Source organism: Gekko japonicus, unplaced genomic scaffold (genome assembly GCF_001447785.1).
Source record: "Gekko japonicus isolate JY-2015 unplaced genomic scaffold, Gekko_japonicus_V1.1 scaffold543, whole genome shotgun sequence".
Taxonomy (NCBI): domain Eukaryota; kingdom Metazoa; phylum Chordata; class Lepidosauria; order Squamata; family Gekkonidae; genus Gekko; species Gekko japonicus.
The window spans coordinates 326,236-353,229 of record NW_015160225.1 but is presented as its reverse complement, the minus strand read 5'-3'; the positions used below and the strand labels follow the sequence as shown (position 1 = coordinate 353,229).

Below are 26,994 nucleotides of genomic sequence, written 5' to 3'. Positions count from 1 at the left end.
GAAATCTGTATTCAGCAAGCCAGTCAGGTGTGGAACATGAGATGCTGCTCATAAGGTAATAGTCATCATTGTTAATATTTTTTTAAATAAAAGGTTTTGCTATTTCAGTTGTAGTTTTTCTACTTACCTGTATTATAGAGTGGAATCTTATGGAGGTCTACTCAGGATCTGGTCTAGTCAATGGGGTTTATTCCCAGGAAAGAATTCTTAGGATTGCAGTGTTAATTTATTTGCCTCCCACTTTTCTCCATGATGGGGGACCCAAGCAGCTCATCACATTGTTATCCCCTCCCTCCTCCATCTTTTTCTCACAAGAACCTCATGAGGCAGGTTAGGTTGAGAAATTGTGACAGCACCAGGGTCACCTGGCAAAGTGTGGCTTCAAACCTGAGCGTCCCCGATCTTAGGCCACCACACTAGCCATCATACCACAACAGCTCTCAAGAGAGATTTCTCAAGAGAGTTCTGCTCTTTTGTTTAGAGATTGGGTCCAGCCAGAGATGAAAGATTTTCATAAAACCTGATGCACTTATTCCTGTCACTAGTTCATTCCTTGAAAAATCAGTGTCTGCCTTTATCATTTAAAGAGGCTGATGGGATCCATTATGCAATGTGCATCGTCTAGCTCAACAATATTCCAAGAAAAGCTCTCAGTGGAGGGGGGTGGGTATTTTTTTATTGCTAGCATAAGTGATCAACTATTTCAACAGCTAATGAGAACATATAATGAAATACTATAATGAAAAAGCTTTAAGTACCATTCTGATGTTATTCTTTTGCATTTATATTCATGAAACAGTGTGCAAATTACTGTTTAAATGCAAATTGTTGCTTCAGTGTGGAGAGATATGTTTTCACCCCATAATTCAAAACTTTTCCACAGAAGCCTAGGATCCACCATAGTCTGCATTCTGATATTCGAAATGCATTAATCCTCATCCGAGGAAACGATCGGGGATCGTTTCCCATTACAGGAAAGTGCCTCAACAGGAACTGCACTCTCTATTTAAAGGAATATGTGCTGGTTATTGCCTCCTCATTGTCTCTTGCAACCTTTAAGATGGGTGCGTGATTTGAACTAAGAATGATTGGGTCCTCTGCCACAAATTTGTCTCAACTCTGTTGTTTTCTCCCTTGGTTTGAATATTTACAGATTAAACACCTGGTGACCTCCTTAAGTGCACACTCAAACCTAGGACGACCACTTACCTCTTTTGAATGCCTTTTAAAGCTTAACCAGCTCTCTTTTAAGAGCGATATTTAATTTATTTACGATATTTTATATCTGTGCAACTTAAACACTCTTTGAGTTATCAAAATTAATGGCAATTGGACTGTACAACCACATTAACACCCACTGACTGGGATAAAATATGGTTGTTGCCTTCACTCACATCCCATTCTCTAAATATTCAAGTACAAAGCTATAAACTCCTGACCAGGTGGTACCTTACACCAGCTGCATAAAATTTCAAACCAATATCCATCATTATGTTGGAGCTCTTGTGGGGAACTGGGAACCTTTATACAATTCTGGTGGTCCTGTGTAAAAGTTCAACATTTTTGGTCTAAGATTATTACATCTATCAAAGATATCACTGGTTATGAACTCCCACAACTTCCTGAATTCCTTCTATTAGATCTCTGGTGGGATTCACATATACCAAGGATCCGTGAAAACTAATCTCTGTCCTACTAACTGGAGCAAAAGTAGTCATCGCTAGTAATTGGAAATCCTCCAATACGTTGTCAATATTGTCATGATACCCTAAAATCTGGGGTTTCTATGCAATGGACAAAATTTCTGACAAAGTCTCTTATTGTAGTGCTACTCCTAACCATTCAGAATTACATTTGAAATGGCTTCCTTTTTTACAAACATTTTTTAATGATGGCATATTTTCTCATTATTCTGTACCAAAAAAGTATTACAAAGTTCTTCATATTATGTAACTCAAACTGCATTAGTTTATTGGTTCTTTGTTATTATGACATTTTGCGTATATGCTTGCTGTCTGTCATGTTTTTTAAAAATTAAAATTAAAATTAAAAAAAAACCCTCTGGGTTCTAGCTGCTGGCGGATGGACTCTGTTTTGTATGGTGTAAACTAAGCCAGAAGCAGGTCTATGTGAAGAGATACTTTTATCTGTTGCAGCGTGAGTGAAAAACAAAGTTTAACAAGCTAAGCTTCACAACTGATGTATGTGATCCAAAGTGGATCAGCTGTAAGGAATGCAAAACACAGAAGCTTGGTTTTTAGTGAAAGCATTCAGTTAAAAGATTGCCTTCCAAGAGCCTGTATCTCTAAATATAGGCTTTCTGCGATAAACTTGTACATGTCCTCAGCCATTCTGGTATTAAAAAGCCTAAATTCTTGTCAGTGACTTACCCTCTGTGATCCAAGCTCACCGCAATGTGATTGCATGTGTCATGGAAGTTGACTTCAGCCTACAGCCTTGAGCTTACTGACTCCTTCCAACATCTTGAAAGATTACACTCATGCAATAATGTACAATCCTTCTGCAATCTTCAAGGGGAGGGGTATTTCCGTCAATTCAGACAAGCTACCTTAGAGTCCAAGTGTAACTCAGAAACTCAAATTTTACTCTGTTGCTTGAAGAAAGTTACAAATTCTGGTATGTTTCCAGGCCCGCCAATTAAATAGGAATACATGCATGATTCTATGACCACATATGGAAAGAGGCTCAGGCTGCTGACACACCATATGTTGCAGTAACCCTCAAGCTGACATGCAAAAGAGGGGTCCCCGGGGCCAAAATACATGATACATGTGACAAGAGTAGGGTCACAGGTGCCCAAACCATCTTGTAGTCATACCTATGATCGGGGGAACTCACCTCAAGCATTCTGTTGCTCTGTTTGGTTCAGGAACGCTGCAAAGGGGAAGGAAGGTTTTCAGGCTCCCTTCCTGCACTGTTCTCACCAACTGGGGGAATGAGTGTGGCTACAAGGCAGTCAGGCACCTGTAAGCCTATTTGTGTCACACATACCATGCATTTTGATTCTGAGACATACTCCTCAAGGGTAATTCTGGGGAGACGGTGACCAGCTTGTAAGATCCAGGCTGCATGTTTCTCTCTCTGCTGTTGCAGGTAACTGAGGCCTGGGCCTTCACCTCTTAGCCCAAGAGTTGTACCCTAGATCCAACAGGAAGATCTGCTAGTGGGGGAGGGGAAGAACACAAGACGCATTCTGCATTTAGAAGCCTTTCCCCTCTCTTCTCCTGTTTGCTTGTTTCTTCTGGAATGTTATACTTTATTTTTGTATTGTAAACAGCCTGGGGGCTCCACTGGGGAAGAAGGTGCAATATAAATGAATGAGTAGGATTCACTGCCAGAGGACGCAGCGATGGCCACTAGCACAGAAAGCTTTAAAATGGAATTAAACTTATGGAGGAAAAGTCCATCAGCAAAGCTCTGAATCCTAGGGCTAGGAGACATCAGCAGGGGAGAGTATTGGCCTCTGTGTTCTATTTGTTGTTCCTCCAGGGCAACTGATTGACTACCATGTGAAGCAGAATGTCGGACTGAACACACCACTTGTCTGATCCAGCAGAGCTCTTCCTGTGTCTAGGTTCAACGACAACAGTTGTTGTGTTGTAACTGATATGAGCCAGATTTCTCCAAGTGTGAGGTAAACATCCAGACAGAAGCATCAGCAGAAACAAAAAAAGGTCTGGACTCTTTCCTGGCTGCTCTGCACCCAAGGTTTAAGTTTAGAAACCAAGCAATTGCACTGGTCCTAAGGAAATACAACGTGCAAGTAGCCGATTTAGTCACTGATTTCAGCAAGACACTGGAACAATAAAGATTACAGACTGAAGCACTTTCACAGAGGCTTGTAACTGTTTCATGGGAGTTTATCATCATTGGTATCCATTTTCAAACAAAAACAACACATAAAAAAAGTTTGCCAGCACTTCACAAATCCATTCCCCAGCTTACCTGCTGGCAAATGTATTTTGTCATCCTGGTGATGACTTGGAAGCAGCAGCAGGGTCATGTACAGATGCAGGCAACAATAACAAAGGCAAAGCAGGCTGTAGAGACAAAGAAGGGTGGAGCTGGGAAGGGCCTGAGCATCCCACAAGAGCTGAGCAGCCCACCTACTGTTTTACCTGTTTTATTGATTTCTTCCCAGGGAGGCTAGCTGTCCAGTGCGGGTGTGTGAAGGGAGGAGTAAAGTAAGGGCTAATAAGCTGGACAAATGGGAGATGAGGTTGGTATGGAGGAAAATGCAATCGTATGGGTTGCTTCAAGTTATCTTTCTTCCCCTCACCAGTCCCTGTCTCTTTGTTTCTCAACCCCCCACACACACCATTCCCTCCTTATCTTGCCCTCTTTCAGGGTTGGTGTCTCAATTTCCTATCCCCCCCCCCCAACTGCTGTTCTTCTGGATGCTCATTCTCCCTATACTCCATCTGAAAACTTTCATTTTCTATGGCTTCTTTTTTTTTGCCGCTCTATTTATACCTACCCCGTTTTTCCCTTCTCACCTCCCAAGTTGTTTTTTAATGTCTTGTATTGCAATGCAGGGCAGCTCACCTAGATTTTCTCCCTCCTCTTTCTACCATCAGCCTTCGAAAGCAAGATCTGGGTCACAGTTTTGTCTTCATACTGTTTTCATTCGGGAGAGTACTATTTTCTCTTTGCTTTTGTTCTGCTTTATGGGAGCAGTGGTTTTCCCCTTCCTCTGTTTTTATCCCCACAACAGCCCTATGATAGAGGTCAGGCTGAGGGAAAATGATTGGCCCCAGATGACCTTGGGAGCAGCATGCCTGAGTGGGGTTTGAACAGCCCTAGTCTGACATTCCAACCACGAAACCACATTGGATCACCATCTGTGTCTGGAACTGACATCCCAGCCTTTTCTTTTCATCAGAGTATAATGGGGGGGGGGATTCTGTTTCAAGGCTGTGCTCTAGAAATAACCGCCCCCCCCCCTCTAACTTTCCCTGCCTCTTTTATTTATGCCCACCCTGGTTTTGCTCAACAAGGTGGTGGGATATTTACAGCTACCAAGATTTTGGGATAATGGGAGGTAACCCTGTATAAATGGTTTTTGATGTACCTTCCTGATACAGTGAAAAGTTTCCCTTTCTATCTATTTAGAATAAGGTCCAAAGAGACGCTAAATGAAAACTTGGCTACCAAGTCTAGCCACAATTTGTGAATCTTTGATAGTACATAACACCCCCAGCAGCACTCCCTTTCAAACCACTTTCCATACTGGGTGGGGATCATCCACTCCTCCTATTTGACTCCATCCTAAACTTCCATGGGGTGGCAAAGAGTCGGACTCGACTGTGCGACTGAACAATAACAACAAAACTTCCTCTGGATCAAGTTCTTTGTATTAACTGAGTCAGGAGAATGCGTGCACGCGCACACACACACACACACACACACACACACTTCATCATCCTATCTATTGAATTCCCACCTACCAAACATGAACATTCTGAAAAGTCATTCTAATTCCAAATTAAAGCCTGCTATTATCATCTGATCCATTTGCTCTCGATTTAAACAAAATCCACACTATTTCTACGTTGTTGCAAGGTGAAAATGCACATCTTTGCTGTCGACAAGGGTTTCTGCTTGGCACAAGCGCTAGTCTTCATGTTTCCGTCTAATGGGGGGGGGGGAGAGTAGAAGGAGAGTGTGTGTGCGTCCTCCACAAAGATGGGTGTGGTCACTTGGTATTGATTCTGGTCACATCCGAAAGGAAGCCGCCTGAATCTCAGGACATACAGGAAATACAATTTAAAATAAAAGCCCTCCATCTTAATTACTCTTAGCATTTGGGAAAAAACCCTCCATCCGTCACTGTCTATTGACGCCAGCTCGAGGTATTCGGTTTCAATACAAGAGCAAGAAACAATGCTCAGGCTGTCGTGCGACAAACGTGAGCCCCAAAATAAACAATCGTCCCTCCTTCTTCCTCCACTCCTCTCCCCCTCCAGCCATATGTCCTGCAGCCGGCGTCGGATTTAACTTTCCACGCCGGGATCAAGGGCTTTCTTCTCGCCCTTCACCTCGCACTCCTTTCCCTAGCGGAGTCCCGCTCGCTCACCATATGCTCGTGGTGGGGCCGGAGGGGGACGGGTCGCTTCGCTCCGCAGCCGGCGGCGGTGAGCGACTCACACCCTCCCGGCGGCATCGCGCCTGGCAAAGCCCGTCCTCAGTGACAAGCCCCTTCCCCACAGCGAGCCCGGCCAAAAGGACCGCAACTCACCCCGGGAGGCACGAGGGCGGGAAAGCTAGCTTGCTAGCCCCTCCCGCTGTGTTGCCATTGGGCGGCGAGAGGAAGCGGGGCGGCCCCCATTGGCTGCTGGAGGCATCGTTCGGCGCCAGGCGAAAGAGAACCCGGGAGGCGTTTGGATGTGCCTTGGCTGGCGAGTCGGCGGCTGGTTGGCTAGTCAGTCTCTCTCTCTCCCTCTCTCTCTCGCCGCGCTTGGGGCGGGGGGAGCTTTGGAGGTCGCGGGCGGACACCGCTCTCTCCCGCCGGCGAAGGAAAAGTGAAGTCAAGGAAGGCGCTCGGCCGCAGCGTGAGGCGAGCAGCAGGCGGGAGAGGGAAGCGGGCAAGGCTGAGGGAAGCCAAGAGTGCAAGAACTTTGTTTCTCGGGTCCAGACGGAGCCTGGCCAGGCTCTCGCGGGAGCCGCCTGCTAATTCCCCCCCCCTCCGCTAGGAGGCAGCCGCCGCCGCCGCCGCTCGAGGGCCGGCAGAAGCGGGGCTGGCCGAGAGGCAGACCTGCCTGAGCCTCCCGCCTGCTGCAGCTCGCCTCCATCCGTCTGGCGGGCGGCGTAGACAATGCTGCGGGCGACTGGCCTGACTCGCGGCCGCCGGTCCTAGCCCCCGGGAGTCGCTTGGGCTCGCAGCCTCCGTCCGCCCGCCGGTCCTGTGTCGGTCGCGGAGCCTCGGCGAGATGGTGCCGGCCCCGGGGTTAGTCTAAAGTCCTCTTCGAAGCCCACCTTGGCGGCGCGGCCGCGGGCAGGCAGAGCCGGCGCGGTGGGCGCAGTCCCAGGAAAGGTCTCTGTGTGCCGGACGTTAGCGGACGCCGGAGTTCCTCGCCGCCCTTCGCAAGAGAATGTCAACCCCAAGCAGATTCAAAAAGGACAAAGAGATTGTAGCCGAGTATGAAAGTCAAGTGAAAGGTAAAAAAATGAAAATGGGCGGGGTGGGCGGCTCAGGGAAGCCCGACGACGCCTCTATTCTTTCTTTCGGGCTCCCCCCACGCCGGTTTGGCTGCCCGACTCCTGCCAAGAACAAGATCGCGAGTCTGTAGCTCCAAATCCATTAACCCGTAAGAACTACCATCCCCTGGGTTTTGGGTGCAGGGTGGGCGACACTCCTGGTTCTCTTCTAAATCGGCACTGATTGGAAACTGGTTTTCAGTGCCATGAAGTGATAGGGGGAAGTGTGTCAGTGCCATGCAACGATTAAAAAAAAAAAAGGTGTGTCATGGGGCTAAACTAAACCATGCTGGGTGTGACTGCGTGTGTGCCTCAACTTCGAGCCGGAGCCTCATTAGAGGGTACCTTCAGTTCATAGGAATTCAGTGGAAAGGAGAATATGTGAAGAGATTCTTCATTTGAATAGCCTTCACAATTTCTAGAGTATTTCTTGAGTTGCATCTCATCGTGGTGGTGATGGATCTTCTGCAGTCCATACTGCTTATCTAATAACATGGACCACAGCTGCAAAACTTAGGCCCCGGTCACTTGGCAAAGTTGCCGCGGGAGAGGCACGGATGGTGGGCGGATTATCCAGGCACGATCACACCCCAACATCTGGGAAGTGGAGCGCACCCGTGGCTTACCTCCAACAATGCGCCTTAAAAAACTAGTACCTCCAAGGTACTAGTAAACTTTTGCCACGGGCTGCCTCCAGACGCCCATGGTGTGATCGCGCTGGCATGCAGCATTCCCCTCTGGTCCCTTGTTTACCCGCCGCCACCGAGGGAATGACCCGTGGTGCCGCCAGCGCATCTGATCCCGTAATTGCGCCTCAAACTGCGCCGGGGCAATTAGCCACGCCCCCCCCCCCCCCGCGATATCCGGCCTGTGTGACCGGGGCCATTGTTTGCTTTTGCAATCTCCTTCTCTCTCTCTCTCTCTCTCTCTCTCTCTCTCTGTATGATCTTTCAAGCTTTTTTCTGAAATTTTTTACCAAATATTGATTTATTGAAGGAGGGCAGTAACTGATTCACATCTCTCATGTTTGTGGATCTGCTGCCCGAGACCTTACATCTTCAGTTGAATCCATTAGAAATGTTCCATATATTTTTAAAACCCATCTTTTAACCTTTAAGAATCAATCTTTTGACAATAACAAAAATTCACACAGCTCCTTTTCTTCTGTACACTGTATATGGGTTATGGTCTCCCAGAATCCGAGTTCTATGTCAGGCTGAAGACAGATTATAACAGTATAGATAAAGCCTGTTGTCTGGCTTCACTACAGTCTTGATTCCTGATTAGCTTTTCTTATTCTCTGGACCTTGGCTGCTTCTGAATTTAAAAAAAAAAATCTTTTGGAAGCAAGTAAGACCTTCTCGCTACTTATGTGGTAGTTCACATTTCACAGTATGTATTGATACAATTTCTGCTTCTGTAGCTGGGTGTGGGTCATATTACATTCTGTAAATTCTTTCTGTTTAAAGTATATGTGATAAAACTTCATATTGTAACTTGAGTAGACCATACTGACAAACTTAAAATATGTTTTGTGTAACTTTCTTCCAGAGTTCCTGGTTCACTTGTAGTGAACTCAGCTTGGAAATTAATTTATGTTAATTACTTTTCAGTTGAGCAAATTAATTGTTTGCATCTTTATAAATAGGAGCTGCGGTGGCTCAAGTGGTTAAGACGCTGAACTGCAGGCTGTGGAAGGTCGGTAGTTTAGCAGTTTGAGACCCGGGTGCCGTATGACGGAGTGAGCTCCCGTCTCTAGTTCCATCTCCTGCCAGCCTATGATGATTTAGTTGCGAATAATTGAACCAAGGAAGTGGTTTACTTAGTAGCTCTTCTAATTTGTTTTTCTCCTGTAAACTCCCTTATTAGAGATGCCTATAAGACTCATTAAACCAGTTTTCCTCCAAACATGGGGGAAAAGAACTATCTTGACCAAGTAGGAACCAGTCATGACTGATAAAAAAAGGAATCTTTAAGTATAAGTTTTAGTTTATATTTGTCCCATATTTGAAGAGAGGGGTAGAAAATATGACTAGTACCTATTTTTGGAGGCCTGTTTGACAGTTGATTCCAAATAATTTCCAATAACTTCAAAAAAGAGAGACCATTTAACATCTGGACCCATTCCCTCGTATAATTCGATTGAAATGATATGATTATGGTACATAGATGAGCTGCCTCACAGTAGGATTTTAAGTCAAGGTAATTGAATCCTCCAAGGAGCTGCGGTAGCTCAAGTGGTTAAGACGCTAAACTGCAGGCTGTGGAAGGTCGTTAGTTCAGCAGTTTGAAACCCGAGTGTGCCGCATGACGGAGTGAGCTCCTGTCTCTAGTTCCAGCTCCTGCCAACCTAGCAGTTTGAAAGCAAGAAATTGCAAGTAGATAAATAGGTACCACTTCGGTGGGAAGGTAACAGCGTTCCGTGTGCTTTGGTGTTTAGTTATGCCGGCCACATGACCACGGAAACGTCTTCGGACAGCGCTGGCTCTTCGGCTTTGAAACGGAGATGAGCACCGCAACCCTAGAGTCGGATTCGACTGGCTTTCGAGCAAGGGAACCTTTACCTATCTTTATAAATATAGCTGTGGATAGCTCTGATAATACTTTCTTCATTCTACTGTTTTGATTTAGAAAAATAGCCAGCAAGTAGACAGAGATTCTTTGTTAAAATATGTACATGGTGGAGCCTGGAAGTCTCCTGGAGTTATAACTGATCTTCAGACTACAGAGATCAGTTCTCCTGAAGAAAATGGCTGCTTTGAAAGATGAACTCTGTGGCACTGTGCCCCACTAAGATCCATCTGTATGAACTCTGCCCTCCTCAGCTTTACCCCCAAATCTCCAGGAATTTCCCAACCCAGAGTTGGCAACCCTATGAACAGAGCAAAGACTTATGTTTTAATATTCACCTATCAGACATGCATCTTTATAGCCATTTTATGGTGTTTTCCAGGGACAGCTAATGCCTCTAAAATGTGGGGCATTAGAAGTTCTACCCACCCTGCCAAGCCATTTTTACTACACTTTCCCTTACTCAGTCCTATTTCCTGCAGAGCTCTTTCTACCTGTTCTTTCAGTGGAAACCCTTCTGTTGGTACTTCCATGTTTGAGTGGAGCATAGCTCTGGATACCAAAGGTTTGTCCCAAATGGGAATGCCATTGCCCTCCTACCCTGCTTGTAGCTCGCCAGAAGAAATTGTGTGATCTCTATTGGAAACAGGATGTTTACTGAGATAAAAAATAATAACCTGAATGAATACAAGACAGACTCAGCCCTGAATGCCAGATTCCCCAGACTAATGGCCCTTTGGTTAATTCACCCCTCCCCCAGTGATTCAGTTCCTTCAGTCCTAAGGTTTCACTCCAAAGAGAAGTCCCTACTCCACCCCCACCCCCATCGCCCTTATCTGTTCTCTTCTGGCCTGATCTAGCAGCAGCCTGATCCTACACATATACATCTAGCTATCTTTTCTCCTGACTCTTTTTCAAGAAGCCGGAGAACAATGGTGCTGAAAAAAACAGCTGGCCAGGCACCATCCATTCTTCAGTTTCATGCTGCCCAGCAGTGCTGGTGCACATACAGCACTCACTCTCCATTGTAGCGGCAACAAGCAGCAAAGACCTTTTCTGTGCCTGCCAGTCACAGAAACGCAAAATATTTCTTAACTAATATGTCATGCAAAGTAATCTTAAAAGTACTTAAAATGTCTTAGGTGGCAATTGGGTAAATTGTTTGGGGTTGCCATTAAGATGGCACCTTGGTGTGCTAAGCATATTGTAAAGAAACTGCCTTATGATAACAAAGTGACATTTGTAAATGTTTTGAGACATGATAATGTTCATGCTTCCTTTTTACTGTGTAAAATGGCAAAATCCACTTACAAAAGATTTCTAAAGTGCATTGAAAGTGTATGTGAAATAATAGCAGCTTTTTGTTATCTTTTCCCTACGAAAAGGAAAAATAAAAAAGTTATCAAAGGAAGGGCTGATGGTATGGAGATTTCATGTTACTAGCAATGGGAAGAGGCATTCTCTCTTTTCACCTTTATTCTATTCATATAAGATCTCTTATGCTCATGTTTTCTGCTTGATGTTTCAGACCAGTATTCCTCACATTTGAGAGACAATGGCCTGGCTCCAGTAGTTACTTGCATAATCTGCTGTCATGGCTATTGCTCATGTACCTGTTGTCATGCAGCTATTGCTCAAAGTTGTACCAAAAACTGGAAAGATCACTAAAGTAGCATGAAGCTGTAAGGCCAGAATAGTTAAAATTTGGGAAGGACATGGAGTATGCCTGTGTGTACTTTCACTAGCACTTATAACAAGATTAATAAATACTAGATAGGGCTTGTAAGAACAACTATTTACACAGCTCATTTGATTATATATGAGCTCTAAACATAGGGGAAATATTTTATATGTTTATTTTAAACATGTACATGGGGTGTGCGTTTGGCTACATCTAAGCCAAAAAAAATTCAAAAAATACCTTATCAATATTTTCCAGATATTGTTTCAGTTGGATATAGATTTGTGTTATTATTCAGCTATCCGAAATAGCCATGCCCCCAAAATATTCTGGATTTTCGGGACCACCAGATAGTCAAACTTAAAGGGCATTTAAAGGGATCATGGCCCCTTTAAATGCCTTCTCCAAGCTGGGCAACTCTGTGGCGAGTGAACTCTGAGGGTGTTTAAAGGTCCTGCAGTCCCTTTAAATTCCTTCCAGGTGAACTCGCTGCTGGAGAAGGCATTTAAAGGGACTGTGAGCCCTTTAAACACCTTCAGAGTTCACTTGCAGCAGATTTATGTGGCTTGGAGAAGGCATTCAAAGGGACCACAATGCCTTTAAACACCTTTCACCTCATTGAAAGCAGTGGATGATGGGGGCACCTTTTTTGGGGGCCCATAGAATTGGGCTCTCTGGTCCAGTCTTTTTGAAACTTGGGGGGGGGGGTTTCAGGAGAGGCACCAGCAGCAAATTAGGTTACCTCAAAAAGCAGCCCCCCCCCCAAGCCCCAGATCGATTCTCCATCATACCCTCTGGGGACCGTTGACTGTAATGGTTCTCATAGGGTATAATGGAGCCAAAAAAATTCAGGTTTCCTGAATCTGAATACCATGCCTGTACTGGGTTTTGGGAGTGTCAGAAAATACCAATATTTCCAGGTTCAGTATACCCGAACCCAGAAAATACCAGGGTTTTTTTTCACACCCCACAAATGTTTACCAAATCTTTGTCTAGGCAGCTTATAGTAAATCAAAATGCTCAGTGCTTTGAAAACAGTAAAAATAGGCCTCTGTAAAAATGACCATAATTTTTGTAGTTGATTTTGACAACAATTTAAACATCATAATGAGATGTCATTATATTGACCAGATATTAAGGTTACTTAAAAGTCAATCCGATCATAAAAATTATAAAACACAAAAGCACTGGGGGTGACAGTGTACACGGAGATACTGATCAACCCAATTCCTAGGAAAATAAGGAAGCAATCCTGAACCATTCTACTCAGAGATAAATCTCACGTTAATCAGCTGAGGCTTACTCCCAGGAAAGTGCCCTAAGGATTGCAGCCCTTATGTGTTAACATGGCACTGAAAAGTTAAAATACTCTGTGCACTCGCTTTGGGGAAGGAATTCTGTAACTGGAGTGGCATGACTGAGAAGGCCTCACCTCTTATTGCCCTGTCTCACCTCTGTAGCAGAAGATGCAGCAGGCCTCTGGAGAAAACCTCATTGTTGATCAGTTATAAATGAGTGTATACATATACAATCTTTTAGCTATCTTGGTTCAAAGCCACTGATTTGATTTTATTTCACTTCATTTATACCCTGTTTACCCCCCAGTGGGACTCAGGTGGCTTGGAACATTGTCCCTCCTCCATTTTATCCTTTTGTTTAGGCTGAGAGTATGTGACTAGAGATGTAAAATTTCAAAAAAAAAAAATTCCTTCCAGCAAATTAGGGCAATAAGGTACTTTTTACCCAATCTGTGGGTATATGTGTCACAGGAGTTTGAATAAGAGGTGATAAGGTCAACCACAAGGGAAGAGTCAGGTCAAAAGGACCACAGAAAGTATGCAACGGGTGAAAAGCAGTGAAAGCCCTGTGTGTGCCCCTTATGAAGATTAGATACCCCTCTAGATGCAGAAATGCATCTTAGATTTAAGAGCTGTCTATGTCTACAGCTTGCCCACCTTGTCTTTAAAACTATTTTACATTCTAAGAGGGAAAATATTTTATAGGAGTTTTTTTCAGTACTCCCCAAAATTGCCTTTTCTTTTGTTGTAAAAATTAATTAAAAGGCCTTGAAAAAACCTGTTTTTACCTCCTAATTTTTCTGTTCTCCCCCACCCCCACCCTGGGGCTTCACATCTCTATGTGTGACTCACCCAAGGTTACCCAGCAAGCTTCCATGGGAGGGTGAATGAAGCACATCATCTCCCAGATCCTAGTCTGACACTTTAATCTCTGCACAGCACTGGCTCTCTTGCAGGGCCTCTCTTGTAGGACCCCTTTCAATTGGGTCCAGAAATGAATAAGCAGCTTGTGTAGTTGTTTTTAAATTGGCAATATGTGATGTTTATAATTAGCTGCAGTCAGTGATCTGGCTGTTGATTTCTGCACTTACTGAGGCATCCAAACCATCGTATGTTGTTCATTAATTTAGGGCATTTATGTATGCTACCTTTTCCCCAACACTTTCAGGACCCAAGGCGAGTAACAACAAATAATACAATCTAAAACAATCATCTGTTAAAATCATTATAACATATGAGCCTGAGCCCACATTTATAACCTACAACCTTTCCCATTTGCCCTCTTTAAAAATTTCATTACACACTTTCTGGAAGGTCTAGAGGATAATTCCCTGCCTCAGCTCTGCTGGGGATGGTGTGTTCTACAGCAAGGGGGCAGTGATGGAAAAGACTTACCCATTATTTGATTGTTCTCTCAAGAGACTTCTAGTTGTTAGGAGTGCAGCATGGGTGCTTCTTAAAAAACACATTCCAGGTAAAATGCATGACAGTAATCTGACCTGAATATAGTGGGAAAATGGCAATGTTCTCCAGAATGTCAGAAGAAACCCATATTCTATTTGGTAACCAGGGGAGCCAAGAAGATTGTAGAAAGATGTTTCGAAAAAGTGAAACATTCACAATTGTATCCACAATACCAGTTTTTTTTGTTGTGTGCATTTCGAGCATGTGCTTTGGAGCATAGGTCATTAGGGAAAACTTATTTTTAACATTCTAGTGTGATTAATACTGACTGTTCCCCACTCTGCCGTAGAAGCTTCCTGGATAACCGTGGTTCAATTGCTCTCTCTCAACCTAACCTCCCTCACAGTGTGGTTGTTACAAGGATAAAATAGAGGAGGGGAGAACAATGTTGCAGCTGCTATGGGCCTGAAATGGGGATGAAAGCAGAGTATAAATATCTAAACCAAGCCATGTAAGGAGGAGAATTTAAGCTATCATGTTTTAGGTTACCTGTTGTGCAGTTGACTTATTCAATAAAAAATCTCATTTTAGTTGGTTAAACCAATTAATTGGTAAACTATATGAATAGTTATTAATTGCAGTATACTTCTACCAACAACAGCAATCTTGTTCATTGTATGTGCAGTTTATTACCACAAAAACTAACTGGAGAGCCTATAATCTCCATTATCGTGCCAACTCAAATATGAAGGATATTCTTCACTTATGGTTAGAGCATGTCAACATGCTTATCTAGTTGAACCTGCTTTTCTAATCCGACAGGCAGTTGAGATACTGTTTATTCTAGCAGCTATTTATTTATAGACCAATGTCCCAAAATGAATTGCTTGATTTGTAGGAGTAAAGGAAATAAAAGTACATAATGAGCACCTAACCCAGCAAAGAAGTGGTCTATGGATAAGCAGACTAATGCAGATGTAGATATCTGTATGCACATTTTTGTCTTCATTCAGTCCAAGTTGAACTGGATGTGTGTTGGATGAGGATGCACTTTCTTATCCAGGGCTCGGTATGTGTGGGTTGAACTGTCAAGGCCAAAGTACACAGGCCTTCAGTCATATGCTAATTTAGCATCAGAATGGGCTGTCAGACTTGTTCTGAAGCCAGCCCAGTTCAAGGAACTCTTTGGTACTGTATATCCTGGTAACTCTGAAAAGAAAGATTTCTACCAGGACAGCTTATTTTATTTGACAAAGAAAAACAATATTTAATCTCAATAAATATATTGATGAATTTGGTATTAGAACTAGAAACTGTAGATGTGTTGAGTAAATAAACAGTTGAACATGATTAGCGATCACTTGAACTCTACTGATTTATAATTAATGAAAGCTATTGGAATTTCGCCTCTTTTAAGTCTTGTATCTTGTAAACCAAGATAATCAGCAAGACAAGGTGAGGAAATGTGCCTTACATATTGTTCAAACTGTTGGATAATTTAGTGAAACAGTTCTGACTGAGAAATTAGTAAAGAAAAGGGTTGCCTTCTACTGTTGCTCTAGATCTGCTTGCTCTGTGGGTTAGAATGAGTTAGGCCCCGGTCACACTGGAGGCTTTGATCCGCAAGAGGGATGGATCGGGGGCACATCAAGCGGGCGCGATCACACAGCAACATCTGGGAAGCAGCGCGCACCCGTCCCCGATCCGTCTCTTCCGGCTGAAGATGCGGATTAGAAAAAAATGTACAAAACACTAGTACTTACTGAAAAATCCGCTGCAGGGGCAGACGTGTGATCGCTGGCGCGCCCGTCTCTCCCTCAGCATGTGAGGTCCTGCCAAAGCTCTGCGGTCCGTGGCTTCCTCCCGGAATCTGATCGTGCCGGGGAGGACCTGCGCAGCGGCTGGGGGGGTCTGTCTGATCCCGCTGCTGCACTTCTCTTTTGGTGCAGCTCAAAAAAGCCGCACTTTGGCCGCGCCTATTTCCCCCTGTGTGACCGGGGCCTGCGTTACATTTGTCTCATTCATGTGTAGAGGAACCCTGTGATTATAAGTTCTAAGGACCAATTTACATACTGCAGCTGTCACGTGGAGGTTGCTTTAACTTGCTCCATGTGGCAGCTGTTCCTAACATAACAAGCTCTTTGTGTGCTGCATTTCAAGGTGCAGATTTGGCAGCTTCCATAATGACAGTACAAGCTTCCAAGAAAGAGGTTTGCAGTGGTATGCTAAAAATCCCCCCCCCCCCATCTACATGGTAAACTGCTGCATGTAAATGGCTTGCATTTGGTAACCACTGTCATGTGAAGTTATTTAAAACAGCTTCTCTGTGCTGGCCTTAATGTGCAAACCCCCTCTATTTTCCTAGGTCACTCTTGGACAGTACCTTCATTGCTTAGGGGCAGTTCCTATGGAGGAAAAATCAGGAGCAGTGGGGTTGGGAGAGCTTTGAATTAAAATATTTTTCTGTCTGCTGGTTGTGTTCCCTGCACTGGTTTCTCCCCTGCCTCTTTTGTCCACAGTGCAGATGGACATCAGCCGGTGTCATGGGTGATAGGAAAGTCAATGTTCTGTCTTAGATTAAAGCTTCACACACACACACACACACACACACACACACACACACTATATATATATATATATATGAAATAATGCACAGACTCCTTCTAAATAAGTGACAACTCTCTCTGTGTTAGTTGTCGTCACGTTGTTTCCAACTTACGGTAACCCTATGAATTAATGCCCTCCAAAACATTCTATCGTTAATAGCCTTGCTCAGGTCTTGCAAACGGAGGGGAGTGGCTTCCTTTATAGAGTGAGTCCATTGCATGTTGTATCGTCTTCTTTTCCAAGCATTATTGTCTTTTCCAGTGACTCTGCTCCTAGTGTGACCAAAGTACAATAGCTTCAGTTTAGTCATTTTAGCTTCTAGGGAGAGGTTAGGCTTGATCCTAGAACTCACTTGTTTGTCTTTTTGGTAATCTCCTCCTTCTTGGCAACTCTCCTCCAGCCAATTCAAATAAATCAACTTTCTTCCTGTCATCTTTCTTCATTGTCAAACTTTCACACCCATACATAGTAATAGGGAATAGTATGGTGTGAATTAACTTGATCTGAATTGCCAGTTACACATCCTTAAGAATCTTTTCTAGCTCTTTTATGGCTGCCCTCCCCAGTCTCAATCTCCTTTTGATTGCTTGGCTGCAGTTTCCCTTTTGGTTGATGATGGAGCCAAGAAATAGAAAATCTTGAACAATTTCAGTTTCTTCATTGTCAGCCTTAAAATTGTGTAATTCATCAGGGGTCATTACATTTGTCTTCTTTATGTTTAGCTGTAATCTGCTTTGGTGCATTCTGCTTTAGCCTTCGTCAGGAGTCATTTCAGGTCTTCACTATTTTCTGCCAGTAATGTAGTGACATCTGCGTATCTCAAATTGTTACTATTCCTTCCACCAGTTTTCACACCACCATCTAAGTCTAATCGAACTTTGCTTATGATATTTTCTGCATAAAGATTGGAAAAGGTATAGACATAAAATACATTCTTGTCTGACACCTTTGCCAGTTGGAAATCATTCTGTTTCTCCATATCTTATTGTAGCCTCTTGTCTGGAGTACAGGTTGTGGATCAAACCAATCAGGTGATGTGGCATGCTCATTTCTTTTAAAACCAGCCATAGTACTTAGGCACCAAACCAACTGGTTCAAATGCAGTTTGAGGTATATTAAAATCTCTCTCGTCAAAATAATAAAGCAATCAAACGAAGTATAGGTCCAGATGTGAATTTTGAGGTGGGGATATGTTCTGAAAAGTTAATAATTCACAGAGAAGCTACTTGGCTTCTTATATGATAATAATTATACTTAAAGCTAATCTCAACATGGAATTAAATTTCCATTTATCTCAGTGGTTGAAATATTGTTTTGACATGTTAATTATATTGTTACATTTCAAAGACTTCTAAGGAGGGGCAGAGGTGGATGCATTGGGAGGTGATGTGGCTGAGGAATCCAACCTGGCCATCTGTTTCATCGTTTGCTCTGTGTAGTTGGGTTTTTTTGTGGGTTATTTGGTCTGTGACTAATTTCTTCTGCATTCGAACTAACTGGAGGTCATAAAACCATTTGCTTTATTATCGATTACAAATAATTGTTGGAGTTTATTTGTAGCAGTGAGGGCTAACTCCTCAGGTCAGGAACAGAACTATCTCTTTCAGGGGCTAGATTTTCCTTGTGTATCATTGTCCTGCTGGTTCTTGGCTTTCCCACTACATTCAGGGCTCAGATTACAGGAAAAGTGTTTTTTTTTGGGGGGGGGGAGTCTGAGAGGTACAGATTTGCCCATATGCAGGCAGTGAATTTTGCAGCTGAGTAGGAATTTGAAGTAGGTGTCTCACATCCAACATTCTAGCCATTGTCCCATGCTGGCTGTCTTACAGCTCTGAGTGAGAGTCCCAGTGTTGCCCTCAGTTAATCACACCACTGTTGACCCAAAAAGATATTTTAAAAACTTCCATGAATCAGACTCTTTGAAATGGTACAGTTTCTTCTGTTTTTGTTGTATGATTGAGCTACTGTATTATTCCTAAGCTTTATTTGCCTCTTCTGTGCCCTACTTTTCAATAGGTTCAGTATTCAGAGTAACTGTTTAGAAAACTAGGCTTTTATCAGAATGAAACAAAAACAATCTGTGCTACGTGATAGTCTTTAAAAGTTTTCAAGATAAGAGTTTTACGAATTATTACTTTAAAAAAATGGCTGTGAGGAGAAAGGCATGGTACAATGAAGCATTAATAACTTTGGGATGCTTTCCCCTTTATGGATTAAAAGGGCATATTCTGAAAGCATAGAATGCAATAAGGCATATTGTAAGCTCCCTAGCACCTTAAGTAGCACCCATGCATTTTCTCATGTAAACAGAAGAAACCCTTTGTTTAGGTTCCCAAAGAGGTTTGCAAGTAGAGTGGTTTGTGATCCCATAACGTGAAACTAGCTTTATATCTGATTTTGTTGTTAACAGAAACACTAAGGTTTCACATGTGCTTGATATACTTTTTTATGTTGCTTCTGAAAAACAACATAAGAAAGCATATCTGGGAAGGAGGAGGTTAGCTCATATTTATTGTAGAGGTGTGAACCAGAGAGCCATTGGCTTTCCTTATGAGTGTGTTTTAAGGGTGAAGGACATAGTTGTTGTCTCAGATGCCAAGAGAAATGTCTGACTACTTTTTCTGCAGCAATAAAATTATGTTGTTTGTAAGTGGAAATTAGTTTGTACTAAAATATTTAAGCTTCTCACTGAGTCACAGTCTGGATCTGGCACAAACTTCCCAAACCTGCGTTAGAAACATAATTTTGTAAACAGCATGCTAGCATGTTACCACTACAAATCTACAAACTGTACCAGCTTGAACCAGAGCACCAGACTATTCTGAATAATCCCTGAAACTTCTTCCAGTTAACATTACAGCTGTAATAACAGAAAATGGTGGTGGGAAATGGTGAATATATGCACTAATGTAGCTTGTGCTGCTGGGAGGTTTTAGTTGTATAGTCTTCGTGGACATGAGTATACTTCACTGGACTTCAATATGTTCTGTGTAGCCGACCCATTTTTAATTAATAAGAAGCTGCAGCCACGACTTCCATTCAGCGTAGTGTTACCGTATGCATATATATTTTAAAACACTTTCTTTGTCAACTAGCTTCCATGATGGGCAGAGCAATCCTGTGGTGCACCTGTGCTGAGGTGGCTGGCCTTGGTGCAATGGTGGTGCTGCTAGTCACCTCCCTAAGGTGCCCCATCAGTGTTGCCAGGTGCTGCTGTGGTGTCATCTGTGGTGTTTCTGCAGCAGCGTTCTGTCCTGGTGCTGTTGCTAGACAGGAGTGGTGTGAAAGACGGGGGAGGCAGGAAAAATGGGAGACATGAATCAGGGCCAAGCTAAGCATCTGTCACTGGCAGAGAGCGGAGAGGGGTGGGCCACAGGAGCACCGCTCATCCCCTGCAATACCCCACTTAAAGAAACCAGCTCCCATCGAAAGCCCCAGCCACCTGTCATTGGGGAAGGGGGCGTCAACTGCTTGCCCCACGGGGACCCCATGGTGTCGCTCCACACACAGAGTGCACAGGGGCCCCAAGGGCCATGACAGACAAGAACATGCACGAGCCACCCTGACTTGGATAGCTCAGGCAAGCCTGATCTTGTCTGATCTCAGAAGCTTAGCTGGGCTGACCCTGGCAAGTATTTGGATGGCATATTGCCAAGGAATACCAGGGCCAGGAGGCAGAGGCAGGCTATCAAGGCACTTCTCTGAATGTCCTCCATGCTCCAGTAGGAGTTGCCAGAGGTCGCCATGACTTACAGGCACAGGTGCATACAAACACAAAAATGCAAAAATACAAAAAAAAATGATTGTGGGGGTGCCCTCCACTCACCAGTGGCCATGCTATCCAGCAGGGCACCCACATTGTTGAGGGCTTCCCCATGGCAGCCCCCATGCAACTTCCACTGGAGGATAAATAATAAATATAAATAAATAAATAAATAAGCAGGAGGGAGGCAGGGTGTGTTGGGGAGGCCTGAAGAGCCTTCAACCGGTCCCCTAGCAGCTGCTTGATGTGCCTTTGATGAAACACGATGTCTGAGGCAGTGACGCTCGGTATTCTTGGTGCTTGGAGTGCAACAGTTGGAGGCTTCTGCAGCCTGGCCCCACCAGTGAACCTCCTGATGGCATCTGGGTTTTGGCCACTGTGTGACACAGAGTGTTGAACTGGATGGCTCATTGGCCTGATCCAACATGGCTTCTCTTATATTCTTATAGTTCCCAGGCCCCACAGCTGTGGCCAGGGCCCATAACAGTTATCACACAGCACCTCAATGCTGCAGCCACTCACCACCATGGGGTGGTGCCCACATGATGGCTTCCACTCCAGGAAGACCCTCCTACACCACCTGCTTATAAGGGACACCCTTGGCCATGAGGGCCTGGATGCGCTTCTGAGTGGGGCAAAAGGAATTATTCCAGTGCTTTAGAATGGACATCTCCATCTTGACGGCATATTCTAGGGCAGACATTTGTTTTGCCACCATGTGCCAGAAGGTATGGTGCCAAGAGGTTGCAGAGCTGTGGTGGCAAGGGTAATGTTTGCATTCTCTACCACCAATGCTGGAAATGCTTACGGAGCGGTCTAACTGGCACCACACCTCACAGAATACACTGGCACAGGGCTTTGCACTGTTGCTCCACTGGCATGTGGCTGTGCCACTTGTGCCCTGCGCTGGTGTAACTAGCCCCTATGCCAGCATAACTTGGGGTTGGCCAACATAGGGGTCGGTCGGCTCCCTTTGCTGATTCTGTTCCCCTCCCCCCTTAGAATTGTGTTGAAAGGTTCCTAGTGTTTAGAGAGATTACAGGTTTGGTTCTATTTTTTTTGTAGACAACAGGCTAGGAAAATGGAAACAGAAAAAAATATTCCCTTGGAGACAACTAATTTCGTTTATGATGGTAGAACTGCCCGTATTCCTAAAACAGACCCTAAGACAATCTGTTGAATTTGCTAATGAATTGCAGTTATATAACCTATTTTCAACTGTTCTTTAAAAGTTTTAGATCTTTCTTTAATGGCTCTTAAAAAAAAACCCCAAAACAATAAAATGGGTTGTAGACAGTAGCAGAAGTTTCCCCCTTTGTGTGGCAACTTATAGTGGCTTCCAAGATTTTTGTTGTTCAATCACACAGTCGAGTCTGACTCTTCGCGGCCCCATGGACCACATCACGCCAGGCCCTCCTGTCTTCTGTTGTGCTCCGGAATTTGCTTAATTTCATGTTCATTGCCTCAATAACACTGTCTAACCATCTCATCCTTTGCCGTCCCCTTCTTCTTTGACCTTCAGTCTTTCCCAGCATCAGCGTCTTCTCCAGTGAGTGCTCCCTTCTCATTTGGTGGCCAAAGTATTTGAGCTTCAGCTTCAGTATCTGGCCTTCCAGGGAACAGTCAGGGTTGATTTCTTTTAGGATTGACTGATTTGATCTCCTGGCAGTCCAAGGAACGCTCAAGAGTCTTCTCCAGCACCATAATTCAAAATAATCTATTCTTTGCCTTCCTTATGGTCCAACTCTCGCAGCCATACATTGCTACTGGGAATACCATTGCTTTGACCATATGGACTTTGTTTGGCAGGGTGATGTCTCTACTTTTTATTATGCCGTCTAGGTTTGCCATCGCTTTCCTCTCAAGGAGCGGGCGTCTTTTAATTTCATGGCTGCAGTCACCATCTGCAGTGATCTTGGATCCCAGGAATGTGAAATCTGTCACGGCTTCCATGACTTCCCCTTCTATTTGCCAAGGAGTGATGGGGCCCCAAAGATCAGGTGAATGCTAGAAACAGCTCTGTGCATAGTATGGAGAGTATCCAGAAGAGACAGGGAGAATGGGCAGAAATTATTCTCCCTCCTCCATCAGCAGAAATGCCCTTCTGTAGTGGGAAAATGAGCTATGGATCCAAATCACAATGAATAGCAAGATAGGACCATAAATGTTGACATATATTGAAACTTGAAAATAAGATTTTTAGGAAAGGAGTACTGTACAATTTTCACATTCAGATGATTTACAGGACCATTTGAAGTATGATGATGAAAGGAACTCATTTCCATGTAGTTACAGGAACATTGGTCCCCCTGGGAGATGCACAGTTAATTGGTCCTTTGTCAGCTTTTGGATATTCAAGGGTGCAGGTAAAAGGCATTATTGTGTATATATCATCTGTTAGTGGTTCCATCTCTCTTTTTAATTTGAGTGTTGCACACTTTCAGATGACTGAGTGCTGACACACATTAGTGGTTCAGTCAAACAAGAAAGCTTCAACTTTTATGCCTGTTTTAGTAAGACTGTTAAAGTTAATAAATATATGTAATGTATCTTAAGACTAGAGAATCTCTAAATGGAGTGGGTTAAAATGTTCTTTGAAATCTGATTTGAGAGGGAGTAGAATCTAGGAAAATGCTGCTGAGCTGGTATATGCTAGTGTTTGATAGTGAATCATCAATCTTAAATCCTGTGAACTGGCAAGGTTAAGCTTCTCCTTTCCTATACCAGACAGAAACAGAAAATGTCAAACTCTGTGCAGCTCATCAAGGAATGTGTTTATCTACCCTTTTCAAGTGGACCATATCTGTATTGTACACATCGCATCGCTTTTAGAGAAAGCTGCCACAAATCAAACACCATTGTACAAAGTTGTGTTGCTAATTAAAGAGCAAGTTGCCCAGCATTGCATGTGAATAGCTAACATCTGTTCTATGCAAAGGGGAAACTTGCTTTGTGGGACATTTTTGCTGTGCAATTGATTTTAATAATGTTAATGGTCCAGTGTATCCATACTTGGTCAAGAGGTTAAAGTCATCTGGAACGTTTGGTGAATAAGAATTCTCTAAATCTTTAATTCTCTTATGGACTGTGCACAGAATGCTAATAAGGTAGTTCCTGAAGAGCCTGAGGAGGATTAGTGATAGGGTGTGGGATATACATCCTAAAAGCTGCCAGCTGGAGTCTTGTGCAGGTTGATAACAGATGAAATGAACAAGTGTAACACAGGATTTCACTATCCTATTTTATATGTATGTGATTTGCGCTGGTTTTCATAGTCTGCTGTTTCTCTGGCCTTGTACCCTTGCAAGATGGTTTCAGTCTCATACATGTTGCAGCAGTAAAATAAGTAGTCTGTCTTTCATGTTGGATGAGCCAAAAGCTGTGAAATTACATACACGCTCAACAAATCACTGCGCGCGCACACACGCACACACACACAGTGCATGAGAGCAATAAGTTTAAATAGATAATAGCTGGGATGAGTAGATGGATAATTTTTGAATCAGGGAGTGGACAAAGATTGTTACAGGACAAGATTCACTTTGCTTCTCATTAACAGTGATGGGCAGAATGCTGGGTTTAGTTGGTGTTTTTTGAGCACATGAAGATTTACTCCAAATTAATTTGTGTTTTTAAATATTTATATACAGCTTGTCTCAATCTCAGTTTAACTAGAAGTGCAATAAAGCATAAAGCAAAACTATCAACAAAAATGAGCGGATTTCAAGGGCATTCCTATTGATCCGCTCCTTGTTCTGTTTCTTATGTGGCCAGCACATGCTGTTGTTGGTGACTCCTAAGGGCAGGGCTTACAATTATTGGGGCGGCTCCCACACAGGGAGGCCCATCAAAAGCCTGGCAGCAGCATTTTGCACTAGCTGTAGCTTCCACATCTGAGACAAGGGCAGCCCCATGTAGAGAGCATTACAGAAGTACTTCTACCTGCCACCTACTGCCTCCTACTGCCCCCATAGTGTTCTGACTTATTTCCCTGTGCCCTGCAGGTAATTCACAGGGTGGGGATTCTGTTGCAGGGCCTCTGTTGCTGGGCCTCTGAGGTCACCGAGGTGGGCCAAGGATCCAGGAACAGCCAGAGCAGCCATGGACTGACCCCCATCCCCACGGAGGAGGGGTCCTCTGCCATCATCATGCCCCCGTCAGTATACATGACTCACAGCAGCAAAACTCTACTTCATGGGCAGGTAGAAGGTTACTCAGGAGTGACTGTTCATTTTCCAAACAATTAAATGTACCTCTCTGCCATTCTTCTAGCATTACTGTAATCACTTTCTCATCCTTCCCTTTAACATGGTGGCAGCAGTTTATGTCCTCTTTCATGTGAAGGCGTAGGAGATACATGCATGTACCCTTGCTCTTGATAAAGATAATGGTTCTTTCACTTGTCTGTCTGCCTCGTCCTCCTTCACATGCACACCCTCTTATCCTTGTGCTGGACAGGAAAGGAGTGATGTATTAACACTTTCTCCCTGCATCAAGCCTACTCTTTGCCTCTTCTAGAGAAAACTTAGAGGTAACTGTATGTTTTTTCCCTTCAGAGCAAGCTACAACTTTGGGGGGTGGGGGTGGCGGTTTGCAGGGAAAGCTCATCCACTAAAAAGGTCTGGGTAAAAATCAATCAGCTTGCCTGCCACTGCTGCCTGCCCATGACATTGGGTTCTGCTCTTGGTGACACCTCCTACTCCAGCTGTCAGCCCGCAGGCATTGCTCCCTCTCTGCACCGGGGGCATGGCCCTGCCTTCTTCTTCATTCCATCCACAGTGCCTGATCATGGTGGTGAGGAGGTGGGTAGTAGCTTCCTGCCATACTGCACCACTGAGGAAAGAGGAGAGCAGGCAGCAGCTTTTCACTACGGCACAGCGGGGGCAAGAAGGGTAAGTGCCATCTGCCTGCCTCCTTGCAAGGGGTCAGATGCCATCTTCCTGTGACATGGAGGAAAGGGCAGTTTGGGTGACCAACCTAGGATACCCAAATTCCTTGGATCTGTTCTATTAGTTTGCTTTCGCAAAACAGCAGACTGGAAAGTTTCCCACAATTTAGAATTTTGTACAAGCCACCGCTTTGTAACTGGTAACTCCTGAGGCTCTTGAAAAATATTTAAGTAGCTCCCAGCAACATAAAGTCTTCCTTCCTCTACTCTTATGTATTTCATAGGCATTATCTCAATAGTCCTTAAAACCTTATAAGAAAGTCAGTATAGTTATCTCTATATTACAGGTTTGGGAGCAGGCCCTGAGATTGGAGGCATTGACTTGGTCCAAGACCACAGTGCTAATGGTTGAATGGGGCAAATGATCTCATAACAGTTAAGAACATGAGATACTAGACCAGTTGGCACTGATTTTTCCTGAACTGAACACAGGATAAATGTGAAATTTCAGTTGATATTTCCTGTTCCTGTTTAGGGCAATTTTAGTATAGCTCCATAATTATATTATTTTCCAAAAAGTCTTTGTACATTCACAGTTAATTCAAGTTAATTTGTGGTAATGATTTTTGGCAATTGAGCCCTAAGTGTTGCTGTTCTTCACCTGCCTGTGTCAACTGAAGAAGAGAGGTATGTGATCCCTGGAGAAATCTGCCACTATCGTTTATAATTCATGCAAAAGCATTTGCAGAGGAGTAAACAGTTTCTGGAATAGCAGGTTGCTTTTGAATATGCCACTTTTTTCTAGGGAACATTGAAACATTTGATTTGAATCACATGATTGCTAAGAGGCATCCCATACATAAAAATATAAATCCAAAATACGATGGCCTTATATTTCTGGAAAAACTGGAGGCCTGGTTGTATTGGCATACATTTTCTAGAGTTCAGACAGTGGCCTAGAAGTGAAGCCATAGGGGTGCTTTAGAATCACAAGCTGTCAGAGAAAATCCACATACAACTCTTAACAAAGATCCATGACTTCTAGAAGTGAAGACTCTTTGAAGTGATTTGGATAGTCAAGAAAACTCAGACATGATACTTTACTTACATGAATGTGGTTTAATCAAAAACAGCTCACAAAAGAAGGACAGAGGTCTCGTACATCCCCTTTAGTCACTGGGGGCTTTTTACAGTGATGGTTGTACCCCTGAGCCTGGGTCCATTGTCACTGTTGAAGCCCCATTGCTGCTTCTTCCAGTTTGGTGTAGTGGTTAAATGCGCGGACTCTAATATGGGAGAACCGGGTTTGATTCCCCACTCCTCCACTTGCACCTGCTGGATGACCTTGGGCAAGCCGTAGTTCTGATAAGAGCTGTTCTTGAAAAAGAGCAGTTTCTGTCAGAGCTCTCTCAGCCCCACCTACCTCACAGGGTGTCTGTTGTGGGGAGGAGAAGGGAAAGGAGTTTGTAAGCCGCTCTGAGACTCCCTTGGGTAGTGAAGGGCGGACTATAAATCCAATCTCCTCCTCCTCCTCCTCCACCTCCTCCTCCTCTTCTTCTTCTTC

At 43.8% G+C, this 26,994-nt stretch overlaps 1 protein-coding gene across 1 annotated transcript in view; it reads left to right on the top strand.

Moving 5' to 3' along the window:
* Nucleotides 1–7,112: 7,112 nt before the first annotated feature.
* The window catches only part of SRGAP1 (SLIT-ROBO Rho GTPase activating protein 1), a 173,580-nt gene continuing 153,698 nt past the window's right edge, over nucleotides 7,113–26,994 (top strand). The window contains exon 1 of the mRNA XM_015411760.1: nucleotides 7,113–7,179. Within this exon, the coding sequence (XP_015267246.1) occupies nucleotides 7,113–7,179 (67 nt within the window). The remainder of the gene's footprint in view (nucleotides 7,180–26,994) is intronic.